General features: G+C 44.1%; 1 protein-coding gene and 1 pseudogene across 1 annotated transcript; one reads left to right on the top strand and one right to left on the bottom strand.

The window, feature by feature from the left end:
* Window positions 1–8435: 8435 nt before the first annotated feature.
* LOC121277344 (testis-expressed protein 43-like) lies at window positions 8436–19871 on the bottom strand. The gene is made up of 3 exons (XM_041186703.1): window positions 19729–19871; window positions 12020–12128; window positions 8436–8806 (listed from the first exon to the last, which is right to left on the bottom strand). The coding sequence occupies exons 1-3, from the start codon at window positions 19773–19775 to the stop codon at window positions 8594–8596; spliced, it is 369 nt and encodes a 122-aa protein (XP_041042637.1). The 5' UTR covers window positions 19776–19871; the 3' UTR covers window positions 8436–8593.
* LOC121276967 lies at window positions 9802–10198 on the top strand (annotated as a pseudogene).
* Window positions 19872–27895: the final 8024 nt, after the last annotated feature.

Below are 27895 nucleotides of genomic sequence, written 5' to 3'. Positions count from 1 at the left end.
GTTGGACAATTGCAAAGGCTGAGGCTCCTGCACTCCTGCCCTCTGGGCCCTCTTACCTGTCTCAGTCGCAGTCATACCCTCCTGTCCCTGACCACTGACCAAATCAGAAGACCCTATCCTAGGGAGTGTGACTGCCTCCTGGTACAAAGCATCCAGGTAACTTTCCCCCTCCCTGATGTATCGCAGTGTTTGCAGCTCAGCCTCCAGCTCAATGACTCTGAGCCGAAGCTCCTCGAGCCACAAACACTTACCACACACTGACATCCAGGAGTTCCCACATGCTGCAGCCTTGATACATCACCTGCACCACCATCCTTAATGCGTTTTAATTAGTTACTTAATATTATTCGCTTATTTATTTTCCTTTTTCATATATTTTATTAACTTTACCAGCAGTTCTTATACTACTTACCACCAGCTCGTATATTTTAAACCCAAGGATTGGAATACACCTTAACCACTTGCCAGATACTCACCAAACAGCTAGCTCCTTTTCCGGTAGCTGAGGAAGAACTAAATCCTAAAGGGTGAGAAAAGTAGAAAAAGCAAAAGGTAAGGAACATCTCCTTCCCATCTTCAGTGAACCTCCCCACTCACCAGACTCCCAGGTATGCACTCAGTTCCAAAGTTGCACTTGTTTGTCTTGACTGCAGTAAAGAACCCTGAATTTATAGTAAACTAAACTGGAGCTAAAGAAGCCAGATTCAACCAGTTAGTTAATTAACAACTCAGCTCTCTCAGCAGTGTGTTTGCCCTGCCTAAGGCTGAAAGAAACTTAGGGCTGAATTTTACCTATGTCGGGGGGGCTGGGTGGGAGCAGGTGGGGGTGCCTGCGATCAGCTGTGCACTGCCATTTTACGCGGGCGGGCCAATTAAGGCCCAGCCAGCGTAGTACGCGCTCCATAGTGCTCAGCACTACCTGTACGGGCAAGGGGAGGAGGGAGAGTCGGGGTCTGTGCTCTTTTGCACATGCGTGCAAAACAGCGCAGCAATCTCCCTGAGGCACAGAGCTTCCTCAGGGACATTAAGTGGATAATAAAAGTTTTTAAATAATAAAGTAAAAAATTATTTAAACACGTCCCCTCACAACACAGTGTCATATGAGCTGGGATATGTTTGTGAAGTCAAGAAAGTTTATTTATTTATTTCATAAAAGCTTCAGGAAACTTCATCCCGCCCGTGAATGAGGTTTCCTGAAAAACGTGAAGGCCACTTGGGCTCTTTGCCTGCCCGCCAACCTTGAGGTTGGATGGGCAGTGTTGTTAGCAACTTTAATTGCTTTTTTAATGGACTTTATTGGCCATTGACAGTTCAACAGGTGCACAACCACCTCCAGCGTATGCCTACCGAACAAAATATTGAAATGACGCATGATGATATCAGGGCGCACACCCGACATCATCACCCGTCATTTTACCCATCGGCGTCTTGGGCCTGCCCCCTGACGCCAACGGCAATATTCTGCCCTTAGTCTACTTACACAGTACTTCCCAGTTACTGTTAATTACAGATTAGACTCAATTTTTCAAGAACAAGATTAACACTTTAAAATCCCCCATTCACCAAACTCCCAGGTATGCACTCAGTTCCAAAGCTGCACTCATTTGCCTTAGCTGTACTTAAGAATCCTGAATTCATTGTAAACTGAACATGGCTAGTAACGGTATGCGAGTCACCATCAATTTGTCATCTTCCACTTTGTCTCCGTCACCCTTGACCATTACCGTGTGTACCCTTCCTCTGTAACCCTTGAACCTTCCCCATCATCCTGGACCCTGTCATCGTGGAAGTTGACACGCCATCTCTTCCCCCTGAGCCTACCCTCATCCTCATCGAAATTCCTCCTCTGATCCTAGACCGTCCCCACATCATCATTAGAGTTTCCGTTGGATCCTGTGATCTGCCTTATGAGACCTTTGAATATCCCTACCTCAGGCTGGACCTATCCTACAGAATCAAACTCCCCACTGTGGCTGTGAGCGTTCCCTCTGCCAACCAGCACCCTGACTTTGACCCAGGACCCAGATGTAGACAGTACTGACGCCACCCTATAGGTCCCTCGTTTGTTTTCTTCACCCACCCCTCCTACCGCACCCAAGATGCTAGGTCCTTCCCACTGCACACTTTCACATCCCAACCCCGCTCATTATCCTCTCTGGAAGCCCTTTTTCAGTCCTCCATACCTCCACCCAAATATCCCCACCGTCCCTCACCCTGACTTGCTCTTGCCAGTCCTGACCCTCCATCCAAGCGACCACCCTCCTGCTCTCTTCCCTTGTGCCATAGAATTCAACAAAGACAACTGCCCACATCAGACACAACTGCACAAAGCCAACTTTAAGCGAACGTGAACCAGGTGTCATGAGATTCCCATGTGCTGCTGATTCTATTTTGAAGGTAGGACTCAATTTCCAAAAGTTTTAAGAAAATGAGTATTCACGGCATGCAAATGTATCACAAATAGGAACCCACCACAGGACGGCGTGAGGCTCGATCCTCAACTGCCATGCTTTATTTTTCATTCTTAACCTACTGTCGTAATTTCAACAATTCGGCTCCCGCATCACCCCGCCCATCGCATTTCCCACGCACAGACTCATCATTAAATTCCGCTTTCAGTGTGCACCCACCAGCTGGAACCTTTCCAGTAGCAGATATCAGCTGCTGATAGTGTCCAATCATGGAAAGCCAGGAGCTTATAAATATATTTAAATTGCACTCCTACAGTGCAACTGGGTGTCCGATTTGAACCACAACTGGTGCTGTGAAGGATTCCCAGAAGTTAGGATGCATGGCGACAAAATGGAGGTGTGAGTTACTGGATCCTTTTTTTATTCATTCATGGCTACTAGCCCTCCCTGCAGCCAGTCATATGATGACAGTATCGATGTATTCCATTATTCACACAATGAGTTGAAGCAGATGTAATTTACTTGCTGCACTCCATTCTCTCAGGTCCAACCCTGACATTGTCATCAAACCTGCTGACAAGGGTGGTGCTGTTGTTGTCTGGTGCACTGACCTCTACCTCGCAGAGGCTGAGTGTCAACTCACAGATACTTCCTCCTACCCACCCGGACCACAAGCCCACCACTGAACATCAAGCCATTGTTTCCAGGACGGTTACTGACCTCATCTCCTCTGGAGATCTTCCTTCCAGAGCTTCCAACCTCATAGTCTCCCAACCTCGGACGGCCCGCTTTTACCTCCTACCCAAAACCCACAGGACTGTCCTGGTAGACTGATCGTGTCAGCCTGTTCCTGCCCCACGGAACTCATTTCTTGCTTTCTTGACTCCATTCTCTCTTCCCTTGTCCAGTCCCTTCCTGCCTACATCCGTGATTCCTCTGACACCCTACATCATATCAACAATTTCCAGTTTCCTGGCCCCAACCACCTCCCCTTCACCATAGACGTCCAATCCCTCTACTCCTCCATCCCCCACCGGGATGGTCTGATGGCTCTCCGCTTCTTCCACGAACAGAGGCCCAAACAATCCCCTTCCACCACTACTCTCCTCCGTCTGACTGAACTTGTTCTCTCACTGAACAGTTTCTCCTTAAACTCCTCTCACTTCCTTCAAATAAAAGGTGTGGCTATGGGTACCTGCATGGGCCCCAGTTATGCCTGTCTCTTTATAGGGTATGTGGAACATTCCTTGTTCCAGTCCTACTCCGGCCCCCTCCCACAACTCTTTCTCTGGTACATCGATGATTGCTTCGGTGCTGCTTCATGCTCTCGTCTGGACCTGGAAAAATTTATTAATTTTGCTTCCAATTTCCACTCCTCCATCATTTTCACATGGTCCATCTCTGACACTTCCCTTTGCTTCCTTGACATCTCTGTCTCTATTTCTGGTGATAGACTGTCCACCAATATTCAATACAACCCTACCGACTCCCACAGCTACCTCAACTACAGCTCCTCACACCCCACTTCCTGTAAGGACTCCATCCCATTCTCTCAGTTCCTTCACCTCCGTCACATCTGTTCTGATGATGCTACTTTCAAAAACAGTTCCTCTGACATGTCTTCCTTCTTCCTTAACCAAGGTTTTCCACCCACGGTGGTTGACAGGGCACTCAACCGTGTCTGGCTCATCTCCTGCGCATCAGCCCTCACACCTTCTCCTCCCTCCCAGAACCATTATAGGGTCCCCCTTGTCTTCACTTATTCCCCACTAGCCTCCACATTCAAAGGATCATCCTCTGCCATTTCTGTCAACTCCAGCATGATGCCACTACCAAACACATCTTCCCTTCACCCCACCCCCGGCGGCATTCTGCAGGGATCATTCCCTCCGGGACACCCTGTTCCACTCCTCCAACACCCCCGACACCTCAACCCCCTCCCACGGCACCTTCCCATGCAACCGCAGAAGGTGCAACACCTGCCCCTTTACTTCCCCTCTCCTTCCCCTTTTCCTACCTATTTCCATTATTTTTAAATGTATTTCCATCCATTGTTTTATCTCTACCTTTTAGCCTATTTCGATCCCTTGCCCCCACCCCACCACACTAGGGCTATCTGTACCTTGCTCGTCCTGCTTTCTACCCTTAATGTCACCTATTAGCACATTCCTTAGATAATATCACCACCTTCAACACCTCTTTGTCCTTTTGTCTATGACATCTTTTGGCTATCTCCATCAATCACCGGCCCTCTGTCTAGCTCCACTCGTCCCACCCTGCCCCCCTCAACCAGTTTATATTTCACCTCTTTTCTATTTTTACTTAGTTCTGTTGAAGAGTCATATGGACTCGAAACGTTAACTGTGTTCCTCTCCGCAGATGCTGTCAGACCTGCTGAGTTTTTCCAGGTATTTTTATTCTTGTTTTGTAATTTACACACAATGGAGGAGTGTTTGATACCCCATCAACATTCCAGCTATGGTTACCCTCCTGAATGACTTTATTTGAAATCCCATCTTCTTGGGGCCGGCAGGTCTGGAAGCCATTGTCATTTTAAGTCTCTTCCATTGAAACAGCGAGGGATAGTCAGCACCTGGGAAGGCCATTAGCATTTTAACTTCGCAGAGATATGTTTATACATGTCTCTGTCCAACCAGAAATCACCAAAGAAGTCACCTGACTCTCCTGGAGTCCATTTTGTGAAGGTACAGTGTCTGTATTCCATATGCTTTTAAAAGTAGTGTCCATCTCCCAATAAAGTTTATGGACATATGACATGACTGTAACAATTCTCAATCCACTTTTGTTCTTAGTATGAAAGAAGATTTGGGCTTGGGTATGGGGAGCTCAATATCAAATATCTGATTGCCATGTGCTTGTACCCAGGAGTGGTGTCATTGCTTTCAGGAGAGGAAGAGAAAAATCAATTTTAAAAAAGTGAAGAAAGAGGAATTGAAAAAAATGCCTGATGGATAAATTTAGTAATAAAAACATCTCTGTTATTTTCTCTGCTAAAACATGGGTATAAAGGTAAAAAATATATATGACTGTCATTTTCTACTCAGCCACACCTCCCACAGCCCCCATTACCATAACCTCCTGGCCCAACAGTGTCTCCAGTTTGTCTGCCTTCTTTCCTCATTTATTTGAGAGCCATTGTGATGTCAGCAGTGGCCCCATTTTCCATTGCACTTTACTGCCCAAGGTGTCTGTTTCCCTCAGCAGCTTGCTGGGTTAATGGAAGTGAGGCCTGAGGCCCTGTATTCAAGGTACCTCAGGTCTCACCATTTAGTTGCTGGGATTGTTCCCTGAGCAATCTGCACACCCGCATTTCTAGACCCAGGTGTGATGTACTGTCATAGGTGATGTCTCTCAGATGAGCCATTAAATTGAGGACCTTCCCAGACATGTGGGCACAGAAGATGCCAAGGCACTATTAGAAGAGTAATGAAGTTCTCCCAGGACCCTGGCCACCATTTATTCCTTCACCCACAATTAAATGGAATTGTCCAATCATTATCTAGTTTGTTGAGTGGAAACTTGTTGCAACTTTCTGCTGCATTTTTCGACATAGCAACAATGATTGCATTCAAAAATAATAAATTAATGAAGTACCGTATGATATTTTGGGAATGTGAAAACGGTATATGGATTCAAGTCTTTCTTATAATATAGAGTATTTATAGCACAGGAGGAGGCCAGTTGGCCCTTCGAGTCTATGCTGGCTGTCTGTAGAGCAATCAGTCCATCTAATTGCCTCACTCTATATATATATTTATATATTGTATATCTATAGAAACTAGGAGCAGAAGTAGGTCATTCGGCCCTTCAAGCCTCCTCCACCATTCAATATGATCATGGCTGATCCTCTATCTCAACGCCATGCTCCTGCTCTCTTCCCATACCCCTTGACGCCTTTAGAGTCTAGTAATCTATCTGCTTCCTTCTTAAATATATTCAGTGATTTGGCCTCCAAAGCCCTCTGTGGTAGAGCATTCCACAAGGTTCACCACCCTCTTAGTGAAGAAGTTTCTCCTCATCTCAGTCCTAAATGGCCTACCCCGTATCCTGAGACTGTGACCCCTTGTTATATTTGCTTTGTTTTTTCCCATGATTGATTTGTGAAAGTGCCTCTACAATTGCCAATGAGGAGTAAAAGCAAAGAACAGCAAAATAATATGTTCAATATTCTTCATTGTCATTTTTCTGGAATGAAATGTGTAATCCAGAATGCATTTTTTTCAAGTGAATTATACTATGTATGTGAATGCGTAAATAGTGATGGGTCGTCATTTAGTTTAATTTTTACCTTTTTAGTACCTTTTTAGCCCCTTGCTTGTTTTCTTAAGTTTTATTGATGTTCCAAATAAAATTAAATTTTCATTTAATTTGCCCCAACTTCAGGGGTTGATGTTTTACTGTCACGGAAGCCAGGTTGTTGCATAGTGGGATAACACCATGTAGATGTTGTGTTCTGCATTTGGTACCAGGATAAGGATTAATGTTGTCCCTTTTCTTTTTAAACAAAAAATGCAATAAAAATACTAGTTGGCCCTGTGGCTTAGTGCATCAGTGCAAGAATGTTGGACATATGAACAATAGTAGAGCATTAGGCCTATCATATCTCCTTGATTTTGTTGCCCAGAACGAAAAAGCAGTAAAAACTGGGAAATAACAATACTAGTCTGAACTGCTTATTCCTCCTGGGTAGGTTTTTTTTTAAGGCACAATTCTCTACCTTCCTCCATATCTCTAATACTTTTATATTCCAAATGAGTATGGGGAGATGTGGTGGTGTAGTGGTAATGTCACTGGACTAGTAATCCAGAGGCCCAGGCTAATGTTCTGGTGACATGGGTTCAAATCCCATCACAGCAGCTGGTGGAATTTAAGTTCAGTTAATAATCTGGAATTGAAAAGCTAGTTTCAGTACTGGAAACCATACTCAATAGTCATTTAAAAAAACCCCATCTGGTTCACTAATGTCTTTTAGGGACATTATGTTGAGGCTGACAGATATTTTTCTGATTTTGTGTTCCTGGTGAGGATTTTTGCACACCAAGAATTGGGTTTTATCAGCCCTTGAGGGAATGGGAGGCAGGAGGACCCACAAAATAGGAGTGCCTGTCACCTTCCCACCACAATAGTATTTTCCCAGTGGCGGAGACGATGGAGTGTGGCCCACCCGCCCAGAAGCCAATGTTATCAATCAAGTGGCCAATTAAGGGCTTCTTCCCACCAGCGCTGTCATTTAACCAGTGGCTGGTGGGCCCTCTGCCATGTGGCAAGGCCACCTAGTGAATTCTGGCAGCCTCTCTGAGGGCTCATGAGGAGGGCCACAACAACTAGCACCCCCCATCCCACCACACCCCCCCACCACTTCCTCAACTAACAACCACCCCACTTCACCAGAGCCTGCCAGACTCGCCTCAAGTGACCGCCGACACCACCCATCTTGTTCCAAGGCTGACATTCATCACTGTGTCCTCTCTCCTGAGTGCAGTCCCTTCGATTGGCAACTTTTGGAGGCAGGCTCTCGTCTTTAGCAGGGATGTAAGCCCCAAAGGCAGCTAATTAACTGCTAGATGGTCTAAGTTGTGGCCTTGCCTCCACCAAATAGTTGCCCCCGGCTTTCCAGCTCATCGTCCAGGCCCCATTGCACTGACAAAATTCAACCCAACACTGCGCACCAGAAATTCAGGGGTGAGTTACATAGAATTTTTCCACTAATAATTTAAATAGTCAAAAATCATGAACAGCAAATATCCAAATTTCCAAAATATATTGCCAATGAGCAAGGTTCCCCACCAGGAGCATGAAATTAGAAAATTAAACCTTAGTTGTGTTTAAGTTTTCACCTCTAAAATTCATTCTCATGATGATGTTAGAAAGAAACATTAGAAGTTTTGTCAATTGCAAATTATTGACTAAATTGAATCGTCAATGTTATTTTAATTGCTCTTGATTTGCTTATGTTGAATCCCTTTTATTCAATTCACATAAATGATGGAGACACTTCAGCAATTGAGTTAATGCTACAATTTTATTGAGACAGTGATACGCTTATTTATTCTTTCCAAGCATGGAAGAAATATCATCTAATGACTAGCAGGCCCAGAAATACCAACTACCTCTTATATGTTGGCCAAAGAACACAGGAATGTGGCTCAATCAGAAAATATCTAGGTGCGAGATCTGCCCCAACGACGTATAATAGTGCCCCCGTACTTGGAGAGATGGGAGGACATAGGAATATGAAGCACATTGCCTGGGGTCAGTTGGTTCATTTGATCCTGAAGGCAGAGTCTGTCCTCTCCATGGCAAAGCCGTTCACGTTTTTCCAAGAATAAACTCTCCTCCCCTTCATCATTTGGTACTCCACTTAATTTTTGATGCTGAGATGGGAACATAATGAATTAGTACAGAACATAATCAATTTTTTGATCATTACTTTAAGATTAACTTACAAATGCTTTGAAATCAATGTTCAGAATTTACTAACTTGTATAACGGAGAACTTAAGTTAATCAACTTGTGTTGTGAATGGATATGTATGAAGTCATTGGTTTTGAGTTGAGGCTGGGTTGGTAGCCCTCTCACTTGAGTTATAAGGTTTTGGGTTTAAATCCCATTTCAGGACTTGAGCACAATAATCCAGGTTGACACTTTTGTGCAGGGCAGGGAGTGTTCCACTGTCAGCGGTACCATCTTTTGGATAAGATGTTATCCAAAACGGGCACCGTCTGACCTCTCAAGTGGACATAAAAGATCCCATGACACCATATTGAAGAAGAGCAAGAGAGTGGACAATATTTGTCCCTCAATCAACACCATAAAAAGATTAGATTATCTGATCATTAACACGTTTGTGGGAGTTTGCTATGTGCAAATTAGTTGCCGCATTTCCTGCACTGCAACAGTGGTTACACTTTGAAAGTATTTAATTGATTATAAAGCACTGTGGGATGTCCTATGATTGTGAGAGGTATTATATAAATGCAAGCCTTTCTTTTGATAGGATTACTTCTTCCTCACTAATCCTGGGGATAATCTAATTGCAATATTGTTCTTTCCATCTAAAAATAAAACATGCTGGCAACAGAAAGCCTTGTACATATTTAGTATCTTATCATTTCGCTGATGAACGAACATCTCAAAGTGTTGCATGTAGCAATGAATTAATTTGAAATATTGTTATTTAGACAAACAGCAACCATTTGCACATATACAGCAACTGAAAGAAATTGTCATGGGAAACATTGGTCCATGGAGATGAATAGGTAATGGAGTCAGTTAAGGCCCAATTAAGGGCCATTTTCCCCCAGTGCTGCAACTTTCCTGGATCCGCTCACACAAGAAACTGCCCTTTTCCAGGATAAGAAGCAGCGTAATGGCCAAGGAATGCATAACTGCAGGCGGTGTCATGGATGTTAACACTGCACTTCAGGAAGTGCCGAAAACTGCATACATCCATGATTGCTTGTATTGTGGTCTCCAGGAAGCTGTCAAGGTGCTGGACAAATGACAGGCTCACTTGTGTGTCCTGGCAGGCAATTGTGATGAGGCACAGTATGTTAAATTGGTAGAGGCACTCTGTGCTGAGCATCAGATCAACCTGATTAAGGTTGATGACAACAAGAAACTTGGTCAGTGGGTAGGCCCTGTGCAAAATAGACCGAGAAGGGAAACCTCGCAAGGTTGTAGGCCACAGTTGTGTTGTTGTCAAGGATTATGGCAAAGACTCACAAGCAAAGAATGTCATTGACAACTATTTCAGAGGCAAGTGATGTTTCATAAATAAAAACAAAAATTAAAACAAAAATTCCCAGTATTACATGGGGTCCTCTGCTGTGTTGGGATCCCAGCTATGCTGTGGAGGAGGCCTCTCGCCAGGAGGTCAGTGGGCCAAGGGTAGCTGAATTAATTGGCAGCATCACGGGCCGCAATGCTGATAGAGAGCGGCTACAAGCTCTCTTCTGGAGGGGTCAACCTTCCACCCTGAGGTCACTTACTTTGTCATTCTTTTCACCACTGAAGAGGGAGGGCTTTGTATGCACCTCATTTTGAGGCGCCTCCTGGATCTCCCTCTTTTCCAACAGCACTCACCTTTCTCAGTGGTTCAACCATCTGGCGCTCCTGCTTCTTTTCCCACTCATCGTCCTTAGTTGGATGGCGAACATGGAGGTGAACAATTAGGAGGCTACCTCATGTAAAGTTGCTCCAACAGACTCATGGGGGTTATGTGCATGTTCTGAACCTACATATGGTTCAGACGCTAGGGTTCTAATTCCCACTGGAAAATTCAGCCCCTCCTTTCTGGACTGAAACATTCAAGGATTTTATGGGGTGGTGGGGGTCTTGCTAATGGGTTGGGCAGGAACCTACTTTTGCGGTCAGCGGAACCTGGGCCACATCTTGTCCGTGGTAACAAATTAAGTGGCTGTCACTGGGGCTGCCGTCTCTACTAAAGATGGCAACCCGCTCCTAAGAGCAGCCAGATCAAGCAGAGGGCCTACAGCACAGCAGCTCCCACAGCACCACTGCTAGAGCTGCACCTGTAGGAACAATCAATGGATGGGAACCTTAAAGGCAAGTAAGTGGGGTCTGGGGATGCTGGGGCCAGTCAGGCAGGTCTTGATGATGGGGCTTACTGAGGGCAGGTGGTGCAGTTGTCACGGGGGTGGCCATTGCAATTGGCGGCCTTGTCATGGACCCGAGAGTGTCTAAAAGGAGGGAGTCCTATCCCTGGAGACTGCAAGGAGGCATCTAGGGTTTTTATTTGATGGTGTCCTCACATGGCGGTGGGCCCATCCAAGCACTGGTAAAATGCAAGAGCTGGCAGGAAAAGTCCCTTAATTGGCCACCTAAGTAGCTCAATTAGGCTCTGAGTGGGTGGACTAATTGCCACCATTCTCACCATTGGGAAATGATGTGGTGTTGGGAAGATGACAGGCATACCACCCATCACCTTCCCACACTAGCGTTCATGTCTCCCAGCCCATCCCCAAAAGGGCTGGTAAAATCCGGCCCCAAGTTTGTATAGTCTTTCTGACCTTAGGATCAATCCTGACTCTAGGATCAATCCTGTAATTATTCCCCTCTTTTTGTTCTAGTGAAATAATGTTTTACTGTAAGACACTATATAATCGCAGTAATTGTTGTTATTGCTTAGCTTCACCTGCTGTTCTTTCATATAGACCTCACTTTGTTCTCTGATCACTCCTTCGGTACCTTTCTTCATTTTCTTTTAGCTATCAAAGTGAGGCCTTTGTTTTTTTCTCCTTTTGGTAATCTGTCGTATCAAACTCCCCAAAACAGCACCAATTGATAATGAATTTGTTAATCTTTCTGAAAGAGGCCCAAGAGATGGCCAGTGTAGATTTGGAAATGTATCAAAGGACTTCTACTTTAAATAAACGACACAATCAAGGATCCCCAGAAACATGGGTTCACTGATTCTCATTGAGATTGTTGCGAAAGTCCTGACAGCAGGGATTTTCAGCTTCATGTTAAAGCTATTCATTCTGCAATATTACATTAAATTAACCTCCCCATAGGAAAATTGTAAGTCTTCAATCATAAAAACAGTTCACATTGATTAACCATACCTTTAAAATGAGCCTCCTGTTTTTCATATCCTGTTTCCATGGCATTACATAGCGCCTTGGAATACAAGGATGGAGGTCTGAGAAAACTGGGATGTGAACAACTTCACAACTGGAAAAGATAAATTAAAAAAGAATATTTTCAGTTCCAGTTTTGCTTAAGACATTCTTTACCTAAAAAGTAATATTTAAAGGAGCTAGTATTGCAATTCCATACCATTGGGAAACAGATGGCAAGTATTTTTATTCTTATTTATTGATAATTAACTGTTGTTATTCAACAACTATCCGACAATTATGTAATTATTTTACAGTAATTGAATAAGTCAAATTCTATTTTCTAGTCATAGGGGTTTACTGGAATCATTTCCCCTTATTTCATTTTTTTTTGGTGAAACCTGTAAATTGGTGGTCTTGAATCAAGTGGTCTTGAGTCCAATATGAAGAAGAGTTATTGGACTCGAAATGTTAACTCTGTTTCTCTCTCCACAAATGCTGCCAGATCTGCTGAGATTTTCCAGCACTTTCCGTCTTTATTTCAGATTTCCAACATTTGCAGTACTTTGCTTTTATATCTATTTTGTATGTTCATCTATAACTTGTGAGGATATCATTATGTTTCAACTGCAGCCTGTATGATCCATCAGCATCTCCCAAAAGAGGGGAGCTGTTAACAGGCAAGAAGACTCAAAATTGAGTAAAACACTGCCATAAAAGTCAGAATATATAATAAATAAATAAAACTGATAGTCTCAAATGATGCAAAGCAATAAACTCATTTTGGGATTCAACTCACAGTTATATACTACTACAGATTAGCTCTCACAGTCTATGAAGTTGCCTGAACTCCTTAATGAGATTGATACAACCCAGTTATTAATTATTTCAGATAAAATTATATTAAAAATCATTACAGATATGCTGCCAGGACTGCAACATCTACACAATAGCCATCACAATATAATAAGGTTTAAGGTAAACATTGAGAAGGACATAAGACAAAGACCAAAGTAATGGGAAAAAAGTCGATCTTAAGGGGACAGGAATGGAACTAGGAAAAACAAAGTGGAAAAATTTGCTGACATTAAAAGTCAAGAACAAACTAACCCATGATGACGCACCCTGGATAAATAAAGAAATAGAACAAAACCGAAACTAAAGAAAAAGGCATACGCTAAGAACATCAATAAAAAGGAAAGGATGATGAATACAAGATTACAAAAGAAACAAAGACAACAATTAGGAAGGCAAAGAGAAGTTACAAAATTAAATGATCGAGCAATACAAAAGAGAAATAGTACAATATTGGTGTAGACACCTAAACAGCAAAGAGAAAAAAGAGAATCTGGGTAGGGCTACTAAGCATACAAAATTCTTACAGGTCTCGACAGGGTAGATGCAGGAAGAAAGTTTCTCCTGGCTGGAAGGTCTAGGGGACAGGGTCTCAGAATAAGGGATAGGCCATTTAGGAATGAGATGAGGAGGAATTTCTTCACTCAGAGGACAGTGAATCTTTGGAATTCTTTAAAAAACGGCCGTGGAGGCATAATCATTGAGTATGCTCAAGACAGAGATTAATAGATTTCTAGATATTAAAGATATTAAGGGATTTGGAGATGGCTTGGGAAAATGTCATTGAAGTACAAGATCAGCCATGATCTAGTTGAATGGCAGAACAGGATTGAGGGGCTGAATCCCCTACTTTTGCTCCTATTTCCTATGTTTCCTGAGTGTTGCATGCAATAAACTCTCAGGCAATGGCACCAAAACGTTAAGAATATTAAATAATGACATTGCCTTGGCATTTATGAAGAGACTAACATGACATGTTATAATGCAGAAACAGGCCATTTGGCCCAACAGGTCTAGATTGATCTTTAAGCTTCACATGAACCTCCTCCCACCTCACTTCATCACAATCTATCAGTGTAACTTTCTAATCTGTTACAAAGGGAGGTTTTATAAGATTGCTTTCTTTTGGGACTGTGTTGTTAATTTAGGGTAAAATGATGGAATGAAGGCGTCATGTGACCTGTTTTGAATTCTGTTGACAATAAGCCTGGGTGGCTTGTGTGTTAAAGATCAAAGGGAAGCCCAGGTAGTTTTACTGGGAAGAAGGTGCACACCCTTAAACAATGACCAAAGTACCTGTGCTAATGGTGGATGGACTATTAGTCTCCAAAGTCCCAGGAATGTCAGGCTTTATAAATGGTTGTACTTCAAACTGTCTATTTAGTTTCAAGATAGAATGAGGAGTTTAAACTGGGACTTTAAAGGGCAGCCACGAGGAATTGGAAATTCCTGGGGGAGTTTTTGAACATGTGGTCATTGTCAGAAGAGTGTCTCATCTCATGGTTTGAACAAGAATTGGATGCCTCATTGGATAATTGGAGCTTTAGCTCAATTTTGATTGGATAATGTGATCTTGCAAATGAAAAACCTTGTCCACTTTGGAAAGAAGGTTATAAAAGATGATCCGGTGCTTAGCCAAAGTTAGCTGCTAGAAGAAATGATTGGCAGGTGGTTGACCGCTTGCTGTTGATCATATGTATGAGTTCTTGTAAAGTGATTGTTACTAATGGGTATAGTGTCTCTGGTGAATTGACATGGGTGAAGTGTATTGTTAACTATATCAATCAAATCTAAATAGTACCCTGAAAAGAAATTAGTGTTTGACTGTTGTCTCCTTATCTCTCGTATTCAAACCGCAGAGTAACCTGTCAAGGCTGTGTGACTTGTTTATAGTCATAGAATATTAAAGTCAAATTGGGAACTGTTTTCTCCTGAGTTGAAAAGATGGGTTTACATCTGATAGGCTGAATATTACTTGAAGAATAAATACTCTTATTTCTTTGAAATCTGCCTGTTATAATTGCAACATCTAAAATCGAAGAAAACACTTTCCTATCTACCAACCTCAAGGTCCTTGTTTAGGATCTAAACTTCATATCAATATTATAGCAGGTCCTTCCTTGACTCTAAGTTTATGCATTGGCATGTCAATTAGAGTTAGACTGTGTAGAAACACTGGAAGGTGTAGTCTATTATCATCTTCTTTGTCTATAAAATCAATGCTGATGTTCTGTTTTGATTCATCTGATAGCTTTTCTAAAATGTTTTCATTCAAATCTAGTGAATCTTCATTTTTAACACAAAGAATATCTTCATAATAATGTGGTATGAAATAATTGTCCCCACTGTTTTGCCACACCTAACCAATTCCATCATCTCATCCAACACCCCTATGCTATCTCCTCCCTTCCATGCCATCCATCCTTCCCATGCCATTCTTCTGATATCATACCTATCCCTGCCATCAATTCCATCTCATTCCTCACAGAAACAATATCTCAGACTAGGGTAATTTTGTTGTTGGGTTCCTGTTACCTCCTACTGTTTTTGTTCTCCATCAACACCCTGCTGCTGCCACCAACCATTGGCAGCTGCACTTGCATCACCTGCTCCAGTCCTCCACACGTGCAAAGTGCACCAGGCACCGCCCACCAAATAAGTCCACCAACAGACGCACTCTTTAAACTCACCAATAGACAGACAAAAACTGAGCATTATCATAAATGAGGCGTGAGTTGGCTAAGGTAGTTTGAGAAATTAGATTGAAAGCTATGATGGTAGATAAGCAATGGGGAACATTTGAAAAAACAGCTCATAATTCTCAAAGGACATATATTCCCTTAAGCAATAGAAAATCATGGAATAGTTACAGCACAGAAGGAGGCCGTTCAACCTGTCATGGCCATGCCAGCTCTCTAAGTGCCACTCAGCTATTTCTGTTACCCTGGCTTTTCCCTCTGGTCAGCAATTTCTTTTTTTTCTCCACAGGGAAAGTTGTCAAATTTTGGCTAACCACAGAAGTGAAGGACAGTATTGGATTAAAGGAAAAGGTTTGCAATGCTGTCAGAAAGAATAGTAAGCCTGAACATCAGAAGATTTTAAAAACCAGCAAAGGATGACCAAGAAGATGTTGTTATGAGTGACTTGTTTGTCATTGAGCTTTATTGAAAAGGCACATAGTTAATGTTGCTGACCAGGCTAATGTTGCTCTCAGGTATCAAGTATGAAGCCTGCAGCCCTGGCATGTGTTGGTGGTTCATCTTTGGTAGGCTAGATGAAGGAACATTGGATCAAAGCCTCCTGGGTGTTCTGGCCTCTCTGGAGGTTGCCCGGGTCAGTGTCTATCCCCTCAGCGTTCTCCTGAGAGTGCTTGTCCTCGGACTCATTACTAGATTCACTGTCTGCAGCCAGAGCATCTGCGTCAACATCATCTTCCTCCACTGTGTTCCCCCTTTCCAGCGCCAGATTGTGCAGAGTGCAGCATGCAATCGCTATCAGTGACACACGATCTGAGGGGTATTGGAGTGTGCCCCCTGAAAGGTCCAGGCATCGGAAGCGCATCTTGAAAAGAGCAATGGTTCTCTCTACCACAGCCCTTGTGGAGGCGTGGCTCCTATTGTACCGCTGCTCGGCCTCTGTTCTTGGATGGCGGAGGAGCATCATGAGCCACCTTTGGAGGGGATAGCCCTTGTCACCCAGCAGCCATCCATCCAGCCGGGCTGGAGCACTGAAGCGCCTCGGCCCCTGGGAGTGTCTCAGGATGTAGGTGTCATGGGAGTTGCCAGGGTACCGTGCACAGACTTGCAGAATCTGCATCCTGTGATCACACACTATCTGCACGTTCATGGAGTGGAAGCCCTTCCTATTGACGAAGGCACCGGGCTCACCTGCTGGCGCCTTGATGGCCACAAGTGTGCAGTCTATTGCACCCTGCATGTGGGGGAGCCCAGCAATCGCGGTAAAGCCCCTGGCTCACTGTGCCTGGCTGGCGTCATCTGAGCGGTAGTGTATGAAAGTCAATGTGCGCCTGAACAGAGTGTCTGTCACCAGCTTGACACAACTGTGGACAGCTTACTGGGAGACTCCACAAGCGACCTCTGGAAAGAGCCGGAGGCATTGAAGTTGAGGGCAACCGTGATCTTCAGCGCCACTAGCATGGGGTGTCCACCAACTCAGTTGGAGCTGATCTTAGGGCCGGTCATCTGATAGATGGAGGTCACTGTCTCCCTTGAGAGACGTAGCCTCCTTTGGCACTGCACCTCAGACATATTGAGGTAGCTGTATTGTTGCCTGTAAACGCAGGCAGCAGGATAGTGGCGTCTTCTGTGGCCCCGACCACCTTGCATTTCCTGTTGGCCCTGTGCCCCTTGTGCCTGTGCCTGTTCTCCCACAGATGGCTCCCCTGGAGGCTGAATATGGACTCCTGGCCTCCTCCCCCTTCTCGCCCTCTCTTCCTCCTCAGGGGAGGTGCCTCTGGCTGAGAGCACAATCCGCATTCCCAGGGTAAGGGAATGCTGTCCGATACCCGGCAAGCCCCAAGCGTTATGATTCCTCCAAAGTCCTGAACTGAAGCCTGTTCTTTCTGTCAAAGCAGCTCTGAAGAAAATTGAAGTTGTCCTGTTCACACAAGCAAGTGACAGTAAGTAAAAACTAAAGTTCTAACTACTCTCATTAACGAGCCCACTCACCGCTCTTATCCCGCCCGTGGATGAGGTTTTTAGAAGTGTGGCCTACCCGCCTGCACACTGCACCCGCGCGACGCACTGAAAATCATATGGGCTGCGAAAAATCATCTTCAATTGCTGCCTCAAGGGGGGCCTTAACTGGCCCGTTAATTAATGACGAGCTCGCCTCAGAACTCATAGAGCGTCCGCCTTCCGAAATATCGTGATGGCGCGCGGTGATGTCGGGACGCAGGCCCAACATCATCACGCGTCATTTTATGCATCAGCATGTCAGGTCCGCCCCCACACGCCAACTGGAAAATTCTGCCCCAAGTGTGTAAAAAGAAATTAGCAAAATTAATGTTGGTTCCTTAGAGACAGAGACAGAAGAAAATATAATGGGGATAAGGAAATGGCAGGTACTTAAACAAATATTTTATATCCATCCTCACATGTACCCCTTTGGAGTGTGACAAAGATTCACTGGATTGAAAACAAAAACAGAATTTCCTGGAAAAACTCAGCAGGTCTGGCAGCATCGGCGGAGAAGAAAAGAGTTGACGTTTCGAGTCCTCGTGACCCTTCAACAGAACTGAGTTGAAAGGTCACGAGGACTCGAAACGTCAACTCTTTTCTTCTCCGCCGATGCTGCCAGACCTGCTGAGTTTTTCCAGGTAATTTTGTTTTTGTTTTGGATTTCCAGCATCCGCAGTTTTTTGTTTTTATTTTTTTTTCACTGGATTGAATCCTGGGAGGAGGGTTGTAGTGTAAGGAGAGATCAAATAGAATAAGCCTATATTCTCTTGTGTTTAAAAGGATGGGAGGTGTTCTCATCAAAATGTATAAAATTCTTCAAAGGCTTGACAGGATAGATGCTGAGAGGCATTTCCCCTGGATGAAGAGATTATAACACAGGGGGCATAGTCTCAGAATGAGGGATTGAACATTTTGGACTGAGATAAAGCAAAATTGCTTCATTGAAAGCGTTATGAATCTTTTGAATTACCTACCCCAGAGGGCTTTGGATTCTCTGTCATTGAGTATATTCAAGACTGAGATCAAAAGGTTTTGGAGCATTAAGGGAATCAAGGGACAAGGAGATAGGATAGGAAAGTGGAATTGAGGTAAGTAATCAACCATGGTCTTATGGAATGGTGCAGCAGGCTCAAGGGGCAACTTCTGTTCCTATTTCTTATATTTTAAGAAGGTATATTTTTCAAGATGTCAGTAAGCGTCTTTCCTCTTTATCAGATTTGTTAGGGCTCTATTTATTTTCTGATGCAAGCTTCTTTTGAGGAGTTGCTCAGCAGGTTTAATTTACCCAACCTACATGCTGAAGCAAGGATGAATGAATGCTATTGTTTATTTAAATTTTTTCCTATTTAGATCAATTCTGTTGGTGCAAGACAAACTTAATTGGAATGTTCCTTATATGTTCTGTATTCACAATTCTGATAAGAAAATGCCAAACAATATCCAAAATAGTATAAGCAAACTGTTCTTGAACTTTAGTTTTGTTCCTTGCATAGTTGTCAGTAAGTTAGGCAAATATAAGCTTTTATGTTAGCAAATTTGGCAAAATGAGAGCCTTTGGCTGGCACATTGAATTTAAAGTGAGAAGCCAGAGCTGTAAGCAAGGAGGGGAGAAGGGATCAAATGTAGGAGGATGGGAGAGATTGGTGGTGGTAGTGGGCAAAGGTATAGTTTGTAAGAGGGGAAAATAAGCCAAAACCAGTTTATTTTCAGTGATCTAAATCCAAGTTTCAAATGCCATCTTCTGTTTCTGTGCCATCTACACATGCATACACCATACTCTATAGAGCAACAGCAATTGCCAGGGTGAAAAGGAAATCCTTATTTAAATAAAGAACTCCTTAAGACCATCGCTGGGTCAAAATACTAGAACTCCTTCGCTAATAGCACTATGGGCATACCGACACCACATGGACTGCAGTGGTGCAAGAAGGCAATTCATCACCACCTTCTCAAGGGCAAGTAGGGATGGGCAACAAATGGTGGCCCAGCCAGCGACATCCACATCCCGTAAATGAAAAATAAATTTGATGAAAAAGCTGCAAATAAATTATTCTGAAATTTAACACAGATCAATGTGATGTCTTTCACACTCAAGGAAAAATGGGTAACATTTATGCTCAATACAAGCTACAGTGCTAGAGGTTCAATCGCTTTTCTCACGTTTTGGATTTGGTGTTGGTTGCAACATCGATCTTTGAAGACCTCATGCCGGGTGTTAGTGGAGAATCTATATTCCAAATTTACTAAGGATTTAAAATTTTCTTATGTAGCTTTCTTCATTTCAACACTGCCCTGTTCATTGAACGCCCAATGAGATTTAAAATCGCAGGAATAAACTTGCTGGGTATGTGAATCATACACTATTATGATGTAAATATGAAGTCCTTTATGTTAGTTGCTTAGCAACAGGAATGGCCTGTGACCTAGACAATGTAACAGTGACTGCCAACTTTGGATACATATTGCTTTGAACAAGCAAACCACATCCATGAGAAGGTGCGCCCATTTCACAATCTGTGAAGACAAGTACTACAAACATGCCAATAAATTTCACAGTATGGCATCATATTTGAAAAACCACTTGAATTATACTACTAACTCTGTTGTTCATAAAAAATTCATTCATTCTCCCAATTCACCAAGGCTTCTTAGACAACACCTTCGAAACCCACGACCACGATCATCTAGAAGGACAAGGGCAGCAGATGCATGGGAACACCACCACCTGGAAGTTTCCCCCCCAAGTCACTCACCATCCCGACTTGGAAATATATCGCCATTCCTTCACTATCGTTGGGTCAAAATCCTGGAACTCCCTTCCTAATAGCACTGTGGGTGCCACATGAGCTGCAGCAGTTCAAGAAGGCAACTCACCACCATCTTCTCAAGGGCAACTAGGAATGGAAAATAAATGCTGGTCCAGCCAGCAAAGCGCACATCCCATAAATTCCTGTGTCGCCCCTACATCTATTCTGATGAATCTGCCTTGGCATCAGAGTTTCTGATGTGTCTTTTGAACTCAGCTAAGGTTGACTGTTAGGGAGACCCTTTATTTTTAAACTCTGCCCCCGAGTTCTACATTCTAGATTGTTTCTGACAGAAAGAAAGACTTGCATTTTTGATTTTTAAAAAGAGCGCAGAGAATGGGGACAGTTCATTTTAAAAAGAGTGAGATTGCATAATGAGCACAAGAGGGAGACAGCAGTGAGATTTCATAAAGAGTGCGAGAGGGAGAGAGCAGCGAGACTTCATAAAGAGTGCGAGAGGGAGAGGACACGACTATTGGTGAGTGACAGGTGAGTAAACACTTTATGTACAAAGTTTAGGGATGTCAGTGCAACCATGTGAAATGTGCATCCTACTTGATGTAGCAAGTTGTGCAGGTACAAAGTGCCCTCGTTGACTACATCTGCAGGAAGTGTCACCAACTGCAGAAACTTGTGCTCTGGGTTGCGGATCTTGGCTGGAGTCACTGTGGTGCATCTGCAAGGCTGAGGATTATGTGGATAGCACGTTTAGAGAAGTGGTCACACCGCAGCTAAGAAGTACACAGGCAAAGAGGGAATGGGTGACTGCCAGAGCATTTAAGATAAACAGGCAAGTAGTGCAGGAATCATCTGATTATCTCGATCTCTAACCGCTTTTCTATTTTGGATACTGGTGAGTGAGATGGTTCCTCAGAGGACTGTAGCAAGAGCCAAGTTCATGTCACCACATGTGGCTCAGCTGCACAAGAGGAGAGGTGGAGAGTGAAAGTGCTATAGTAGTAGGGGATTCCATTGTTAGAGGAGCAGACAGGCAATTCTGCAGCTGTAGATGGTATGTTGCCTCCCTGGTGCCAGGGTCAAGGATGTCACAGGGCAGCTGCAGGGTATTCTTTTGGGTGAGGGTGAGCAGCCAGAGGTTGTGGTCCATATTGGGATCAATAACATAGGCAGGAAAAGGGATGAGGTCCTGAAAGCAGATTTTAGGGAGTTAGGAAGGAAATTGAAAAGCAGGACCTCAAGAGCAGTAATCTTATGATTACTTCCAGTGCCATGTGCTAATGAGCATAAGAATAGTAAGATTGGGCAGTATAATGCGTGGCTGGAAAAACGGAGTAAGAGGGAGGGCTTTAGATTTCTGAGGCATTGAGATTGGTTCTGAGACAGGTGCGACCTGTACAAGAAGAACAGGTTACACCTTAACAGGACTGGGACTAATATCCTCACAGGGAGGTTTACTAGTGCTTTTGGGGAGAGTTTAAACTAGATTGGCAGAGGGATGGGAACCAGAGGGGAAATTTAGAGAGGAGAGGAAAAAAACAGGCAGTTGGAAATAGAGAAATATTAACTGACAAGGAGGATATATCAGAGTAGCAGAATATTTAGAAATACAAATCTAATCAAGCAGAGTCAGCATGGCTTCATGCAGGGGAAATCATGCCTAACAAATTAATTAGAATTCTTTGAGGAGGTAACAAACAGGATAGATAAAGGGGAACCATTAGATGTAATATATTTGGATTTCCAAAATGCATTCATTAAGGTACTGCACATAAGGTTATTTAATAAGAAAAGAGCCCATGGTGTTGGGGCTAGTATATTAGCATGGATAGAGGATTGGCTAACTAATAGAAGACAGAGAGTTGGGATAAGGGGGGCATTTTCAGAGTGGCAGCCTGTAACTAGTGGAGTGCCACAGGGATCTGTGCTGGGGCCTCAATTATTTACAATATATATTAATGACTTAGATGAGGGAAGTGAATGTACTATTGCCAAGTTTGCAGATGACACAAAAATGGGTGGGAAGGCAAGAGGTAAGGATGACACAGGAGTCTACAGAGGGATATAGACAGGCTAAGTGAGTAGGAAAAAACTTGGCAGATGGAATATAATGTGGGAAAATGTGAGATTATGCACTTTAGCAGGAAGAATAGAGGAGCTGAATATTATTTAAATGTAGAAATACTGCAGAAGGCTGCAGCACAGAGGGTTTTGGGAGTCCTTGTGCATGAATCCTAAAAAGCTAACATACAAGTTCAACAGGTAATAGGGAAGGAAAATGGAATGCTAGCCTTTATGTCAGAGGGAATGGAGTATAAGAATAGGGAAGTCTTGCTAAAATGATACAAGGCACTAGTTAGACCACACTTAGAATCGTATGAACAATTTTGGTCCCCTTATTTAAGGAAAGATATACTGGCATTGGAGGCAGTCAGAGAAGGTTCACTTGGTTGATCCCAGGTATGGAAGGATTTTCTTATGAGGAGAGGTTGAGTAGGTTGGACCTGTACTCATTGGAGTTTAGAAGAATGAGAGGCAACCTTATTGAAACAAATGAGATTCTTAGGGGCCTTGACAAGGTAGATGCTGAGAGGTTGTTTCCCCTTGTGGGAGAGTCCAGGACCAGAGGGCATAGTCTTAGAGTAAGGGGGCACCTGTTTAAATCAGAGACGAGGAGGAATTTCTTCTCTCAGAGGGTTGTCAATCTGTGGAATTCTATACCACAGAGGACTGTAGAGGCTAGGTCATTAAGTACATTCAAGACGGAGGTAGACAGATTTTTAATCAGTAAGGGAATCAAGGGTTATGGGGGAAAGGCAGGGAAGTGGAGTTGAGGATTATCAGATCAGCCATGATCTCATTGAATGGCAGAACAGACTCGACGGGCTGAATGGCCTACTTCTGCTCCTACGTCTTATGTTTTTATGGTAGTATTAAGGTAAATAGAATACTTGGAGAGTTTGATAGAACAAGAGTAAGCTATACTAAGTCATTAGATAGGATCAGAGCAAGGGGGAAAGTTATAAAGCCTAAATCAGGACTAATGTGCATGCATATGAATGCATGGAGTGTGGCTAATAAGATTGGTGATCTACTGGTACAGGTTGACAAATGGAACTACGATATTATTGTGATAACAGAGACCTAGCTCAATGAAGGCCAGGATTAGGTGTTAAATATTCCTGGGTACAAAGTATTTAGAATAGACAGGAAAGGAAGAAAAGGCAGGGGGGTGGGGGTGGAAGTAGCAGTATTGATTAAGGGTGGTATTACAATTCTGGAGAGAGATGTTCCAGAGGGGCCAAGGACGGAATCTCTCCGGCTGGAGGTAAGGAATGAAAAAGGTGCAATAACTTTGATCGGTGTAGTATATAGACCACCAACTAGTGAAAGGGATGTGGAGAAAAATAATTGCAAAGAAATTAGAGGCGTGCAAGAATTATAGAACAATTATAATGGGGGACTTCAATTATCCAAATATAGACTGGAATAGGAACAGTGCAAAGGGACAAGAAGGGTGAGTGTTCGAGATAATTTTCTGCAGCAGTATGTTTCAGGTCCAATGAGAGGGCAGGCACTATTGGACCTGGTTCTGGGGAATGGTTTGGCCCAAGTGGATCAAATAACAGTGGGAGAGCATTTAGGGGACAGTGACCATTGTATCATAAGGTTTAGGTTGGCCATTGAGAAGGACAAAGAGCAGTCCAGAGCAGGGATAATAAATAAGGGGAACGCCAACTTCGATAGGATGAGAATGCATCTAAGTCGAGTGAGTTGGAATCAAATGTTGGCGGAAAAGTTGGTGGCTGAACAATGGGCTACCTTCAAAGAAATAGTATTGCAAGCAATGTCAAGGTATATTCCCTTGAAGGGGAAAGGTAGGACAAAAAAATCTAGAACACCCTGGATGATAAAAGAGATAGAGGTGAAAAAGAAAAGGAAGAAGTACGAGGATGACAGATGTCAGGTAGAAAATACAACAGAGAATCAGTCTGAATATAGAAGAAACAGAGGGGGGTTAAAAAACTAATCAGAAAAGCAAGGAGGGAGCATGAAAAGAGAATAGCAGCTAATATAAAAGGGAATCACAAAGTCTTCTATATGCATGTAAATAAATGAGGGTGGTAAAAGGGTAGGGCCAATTAGGGATAAAAGAGGAGACTTGCATGTGGAGGCAGGAGAAGTAGCTGAGGTATTAAACATATACTTTGCATCTGTCTTTTCAAAGGAAGAGGATGCTACCCAGGCCGAGGTGAGAGAGGAGATAACTGGTATGCTCGAGAAATTTACAATTGAGAAGGGGGAGGTATTAGAAAGGCTATAGTTACTTAAAATTGATAAGGTACCAGGACTGGATGAAATGCATCCGAGGATACTGAAGGTGGTGAGAGTGGAAATTTCAGAGGCACTGGATAATCTTCCAGTCTTCCTTAGACACAGAAATGTTGCACCTTTGTTCAAAACTAGAGTACAAGGATAATGCTGGCAACTACAGGCCAGTCATTTTGACTTCAGTGGTAGGGTAACTTCTGGAAACTATATAAAAACAAAAAAACTGCGGATGCTGGAAATCCAAAACAAAAACAGAATTACCTGGAAAAACTCAGCAGGTCTGGCAGCATCGGCAGAGAAGAAAAGAGTTGACGTTTCGAGTCCTCATGACCCTTCGACAGAACTTGAGTTCGAGTCCAAGAAAGAGTTGAAATATAAGCCGGTTTAAGGTGTGTTGGGGGGGGGCGGAGAGAGAGAGAGAGAGAGAGAAGTGGAGGGGGGGGGGTGTTGTAGGGACAAACAAGCAGTGATAGAAGCAGAGCATCAAAAGATGTCAACAACAATAGAACAAAAGAACACATAGGTGTTAAAGTTGGTGATATTATCTAAACGAATGTGCTAATTAAGAATGGATGGTAGGGCACTCAAGGTATAGCTCTAGTGGGGGTGGAGGGAGCATAAAAGATTTTAAAATATTTAAAAATAATGGAAATAGGTGGGAAAAGAAAAATCTATATAATTTATTGGAAAAAAAAAGGAAGGGGGAAACAGAAAGGGGGTGGGGATGGAGGAGGGAGCTCAAGACCTAAAGTTGTTGAATTCAATATTCAGTCCGGAAGGTTGTAAAGTGCCTAGTCGGAAGATGAGGTGTTGTTCCTCCAGTTTGCGTTGGGCTTCACTGGAACAATGCAGCAAGCCAAGGACAGACATGTGGGCAAGAGTGCAGGGTGGAGTGTTAAAATGGCAAGCGACAGGGAGGTTTGGGTCATTCTTGCGGACAGACCGCAGGTGTTCTGCAAAGCGGTGGCCCAGTTTACGTTTGGTCTCTCCATTGTAGAGGAGACCACATTGGGAGCAACGAATGCAGTAGACTAAGTTGGGGGAAATGCAAGTGAAATGCTGCTTCACTTGAAAGGAGTGTTTGGGCCCTTGGACGGTGAGGAGAGAGGAAGTGAAGGGGCAGGTGTTGCATCTTTTGCGTGGGCATGGGGTGGTGCCACAGGAGGGGGTTGAGGAGTAGGGGGTGATGGAGGAGTGGACCAGGGTGTCCCGGAGGAAGCAATCCCTACGGAATGCCGATAGGGGGGTTGAAGGGAAGATGTGTTTGGTGTGGCATCATGCTGGGGTTGGCGGAAATGGCGGAGGATGATCCTTTGAATGCAGAGACTGGTGGGGTGATAAGTGAGGACAAGGGGGACCCTATCGTGTTTCTGGGAGGGGGGAGAAGGCATGAGGGCGGATGCGTGGGAGATGGGCCGGACACGGTTGAGGGCCCTGTCAACGACCGTGGGTGGAAAACCTCGGTTAAGGAAGAAGGATGACATGTCAGAGGAACTGTTTTTGATGGTAGCATCATCGGAACAGATGCGACGGAGGCGAAGGAACTGAGAGAATGGGATGGAGTCCTTACAGGAAGCGGGGTGTGAGGAGCTGTAGTCGAGGTAGCTGTGGGAGTTGGTGCGTTTGTAATGGATATTGGTGGACAGTCTATCCCCAGAGATTGAGACAGAGAGGTCAAGGAAGGGGAGGGAAGTGTCAGAGATGGACCACGTGAAAATGATGGAGGGGTGGAGATTGGAAGCAAAATTAATAAATTTTTCTAAGTCCCGACGAGAGCATGAAGCAGCACCGAAGTAATCATCGATGTACCGGAGAAAGAGTAGTGTAAGGGGGCCGGAGTAGGACTGGAACAAGGAATGTTCCACATACCCCATAAAGAGACAGGCATAGCTGGGGTCCATGCGGGTACCCATAGCCACACCTTTTATTAGGAGGAAGTGAGAGGAGTTGAAGGAGAAATTGTTCAGCGTGAGAACAAGTTCAGCCAGACGGAGGAGAGTAGTGGTGGATGGGGATTGTTCGGGCCTCTGTTCGAGGAAGAAGCTAAGGACCCTCAGACCATCCTGGGTGGGTTTGAAACATGAGGGGTGGAATTTCAGTTGAAATCCACGTGGGGTAAGTCGGAGACGGAGACAGTAACTGAGAAAGGAGATCTCAGTGTTTCGAACCCACCCAGAATTACAGGTATCTCCGGGACATAAAATGTTTCTCGGACTGCTGTTCCCGTCACATTCTGAAATCCACACACAGTGCCATGCGCCGCCATATGAACACACTCGACCTCTCCCTCCAGCAGCACCGCCGTACCCTTTTCCAAAGCTGCGCGTGCCCCCAGTTTCATTTTATTCTTCGGCTCATCTGACGCCTCAACAAGAAACTTTTTCTCTTTCTCTCAAGTGCTAAGGAACGCAAGCTCCAACAACTCATCGACACCAACACCCATCTAGGACCCTCCACCCCTGCCTGTCCCTCCGTCCCCACCCCATCTTCCAATCCCAGCCCCAGCCGTGTATTCACTATACCCCCTGACCTTCCCCTCTCCGATGCTGAACGTTCAGTGCTCAGCAAAGGACTTAGTTTCATACCCTTATGCCCTCACCTCAATGAATTTCGGGCTCGGCATGATGCTGAACTCTTCTTCCGCTATCTTTGTCTCCGGGCTCACTTCTTTGGGCAGGAGTCCTCTCCCAGTTCAACGGATCCTTTTACCCATCTCCAATATTCTCCCTCCACCTGGACCCCTCCCTCTGGATTCTTACCTTCTCTTGATCCTTTCATTGAGAACTGTCGGCGCGATATTAGTCGTCTCAATTTCTCTGCTCCTCTCACCCATTCTAACCAGTCTCTCTCTGAACTTACTGCACTCCATTCTCTCAGGTCCAATCCTGACATTGTCATCAAACCCGCTGACAAGGGTGGTGCTGTTGTTGTCTGGCGCACTGACCTCTACCTCGCGGAGGCTGAGCATCAACTCGCAGACACTTCCTCCTACCTCTCCCTGGACCATGACCCCACCACTGAACATCAAGCCATTGTTTCCAGGACTGTCACTGACCTCATCTCCTCTGGGGATCTTCCTCCTACAGCTTCCAACCTGATAGTTGCCCAACCTCGGACGGCCCGCTTCTATCTCCTACCCAAAATCCACAAACAGAACTGCCCCGGTAGACTGATCGTCTCAGCTTGCTCCTGCCCCACAGAACTCATTTCTCGTTATCTTGACTCCCTTC

Source organism: Carcharodon carcharias, chromosome 4, assembly GCF_017639515.1.
Source record: "Carcharodon carcharias isolate sCarCar2 chromosome 4, sCarCar2.pri, whole genome shotgun sequence".
Taxonomy (NCBI): domain Eukaryota; kingdom Metazoa; phylum Chordata; class Chondrichthyes; order Lamniformes; family Lamnidae; genus Carcharodon; species Carcharodon carcharias.
This window is presented reverse-complemented; position numbering and strand designations above follow the sequence as displayed.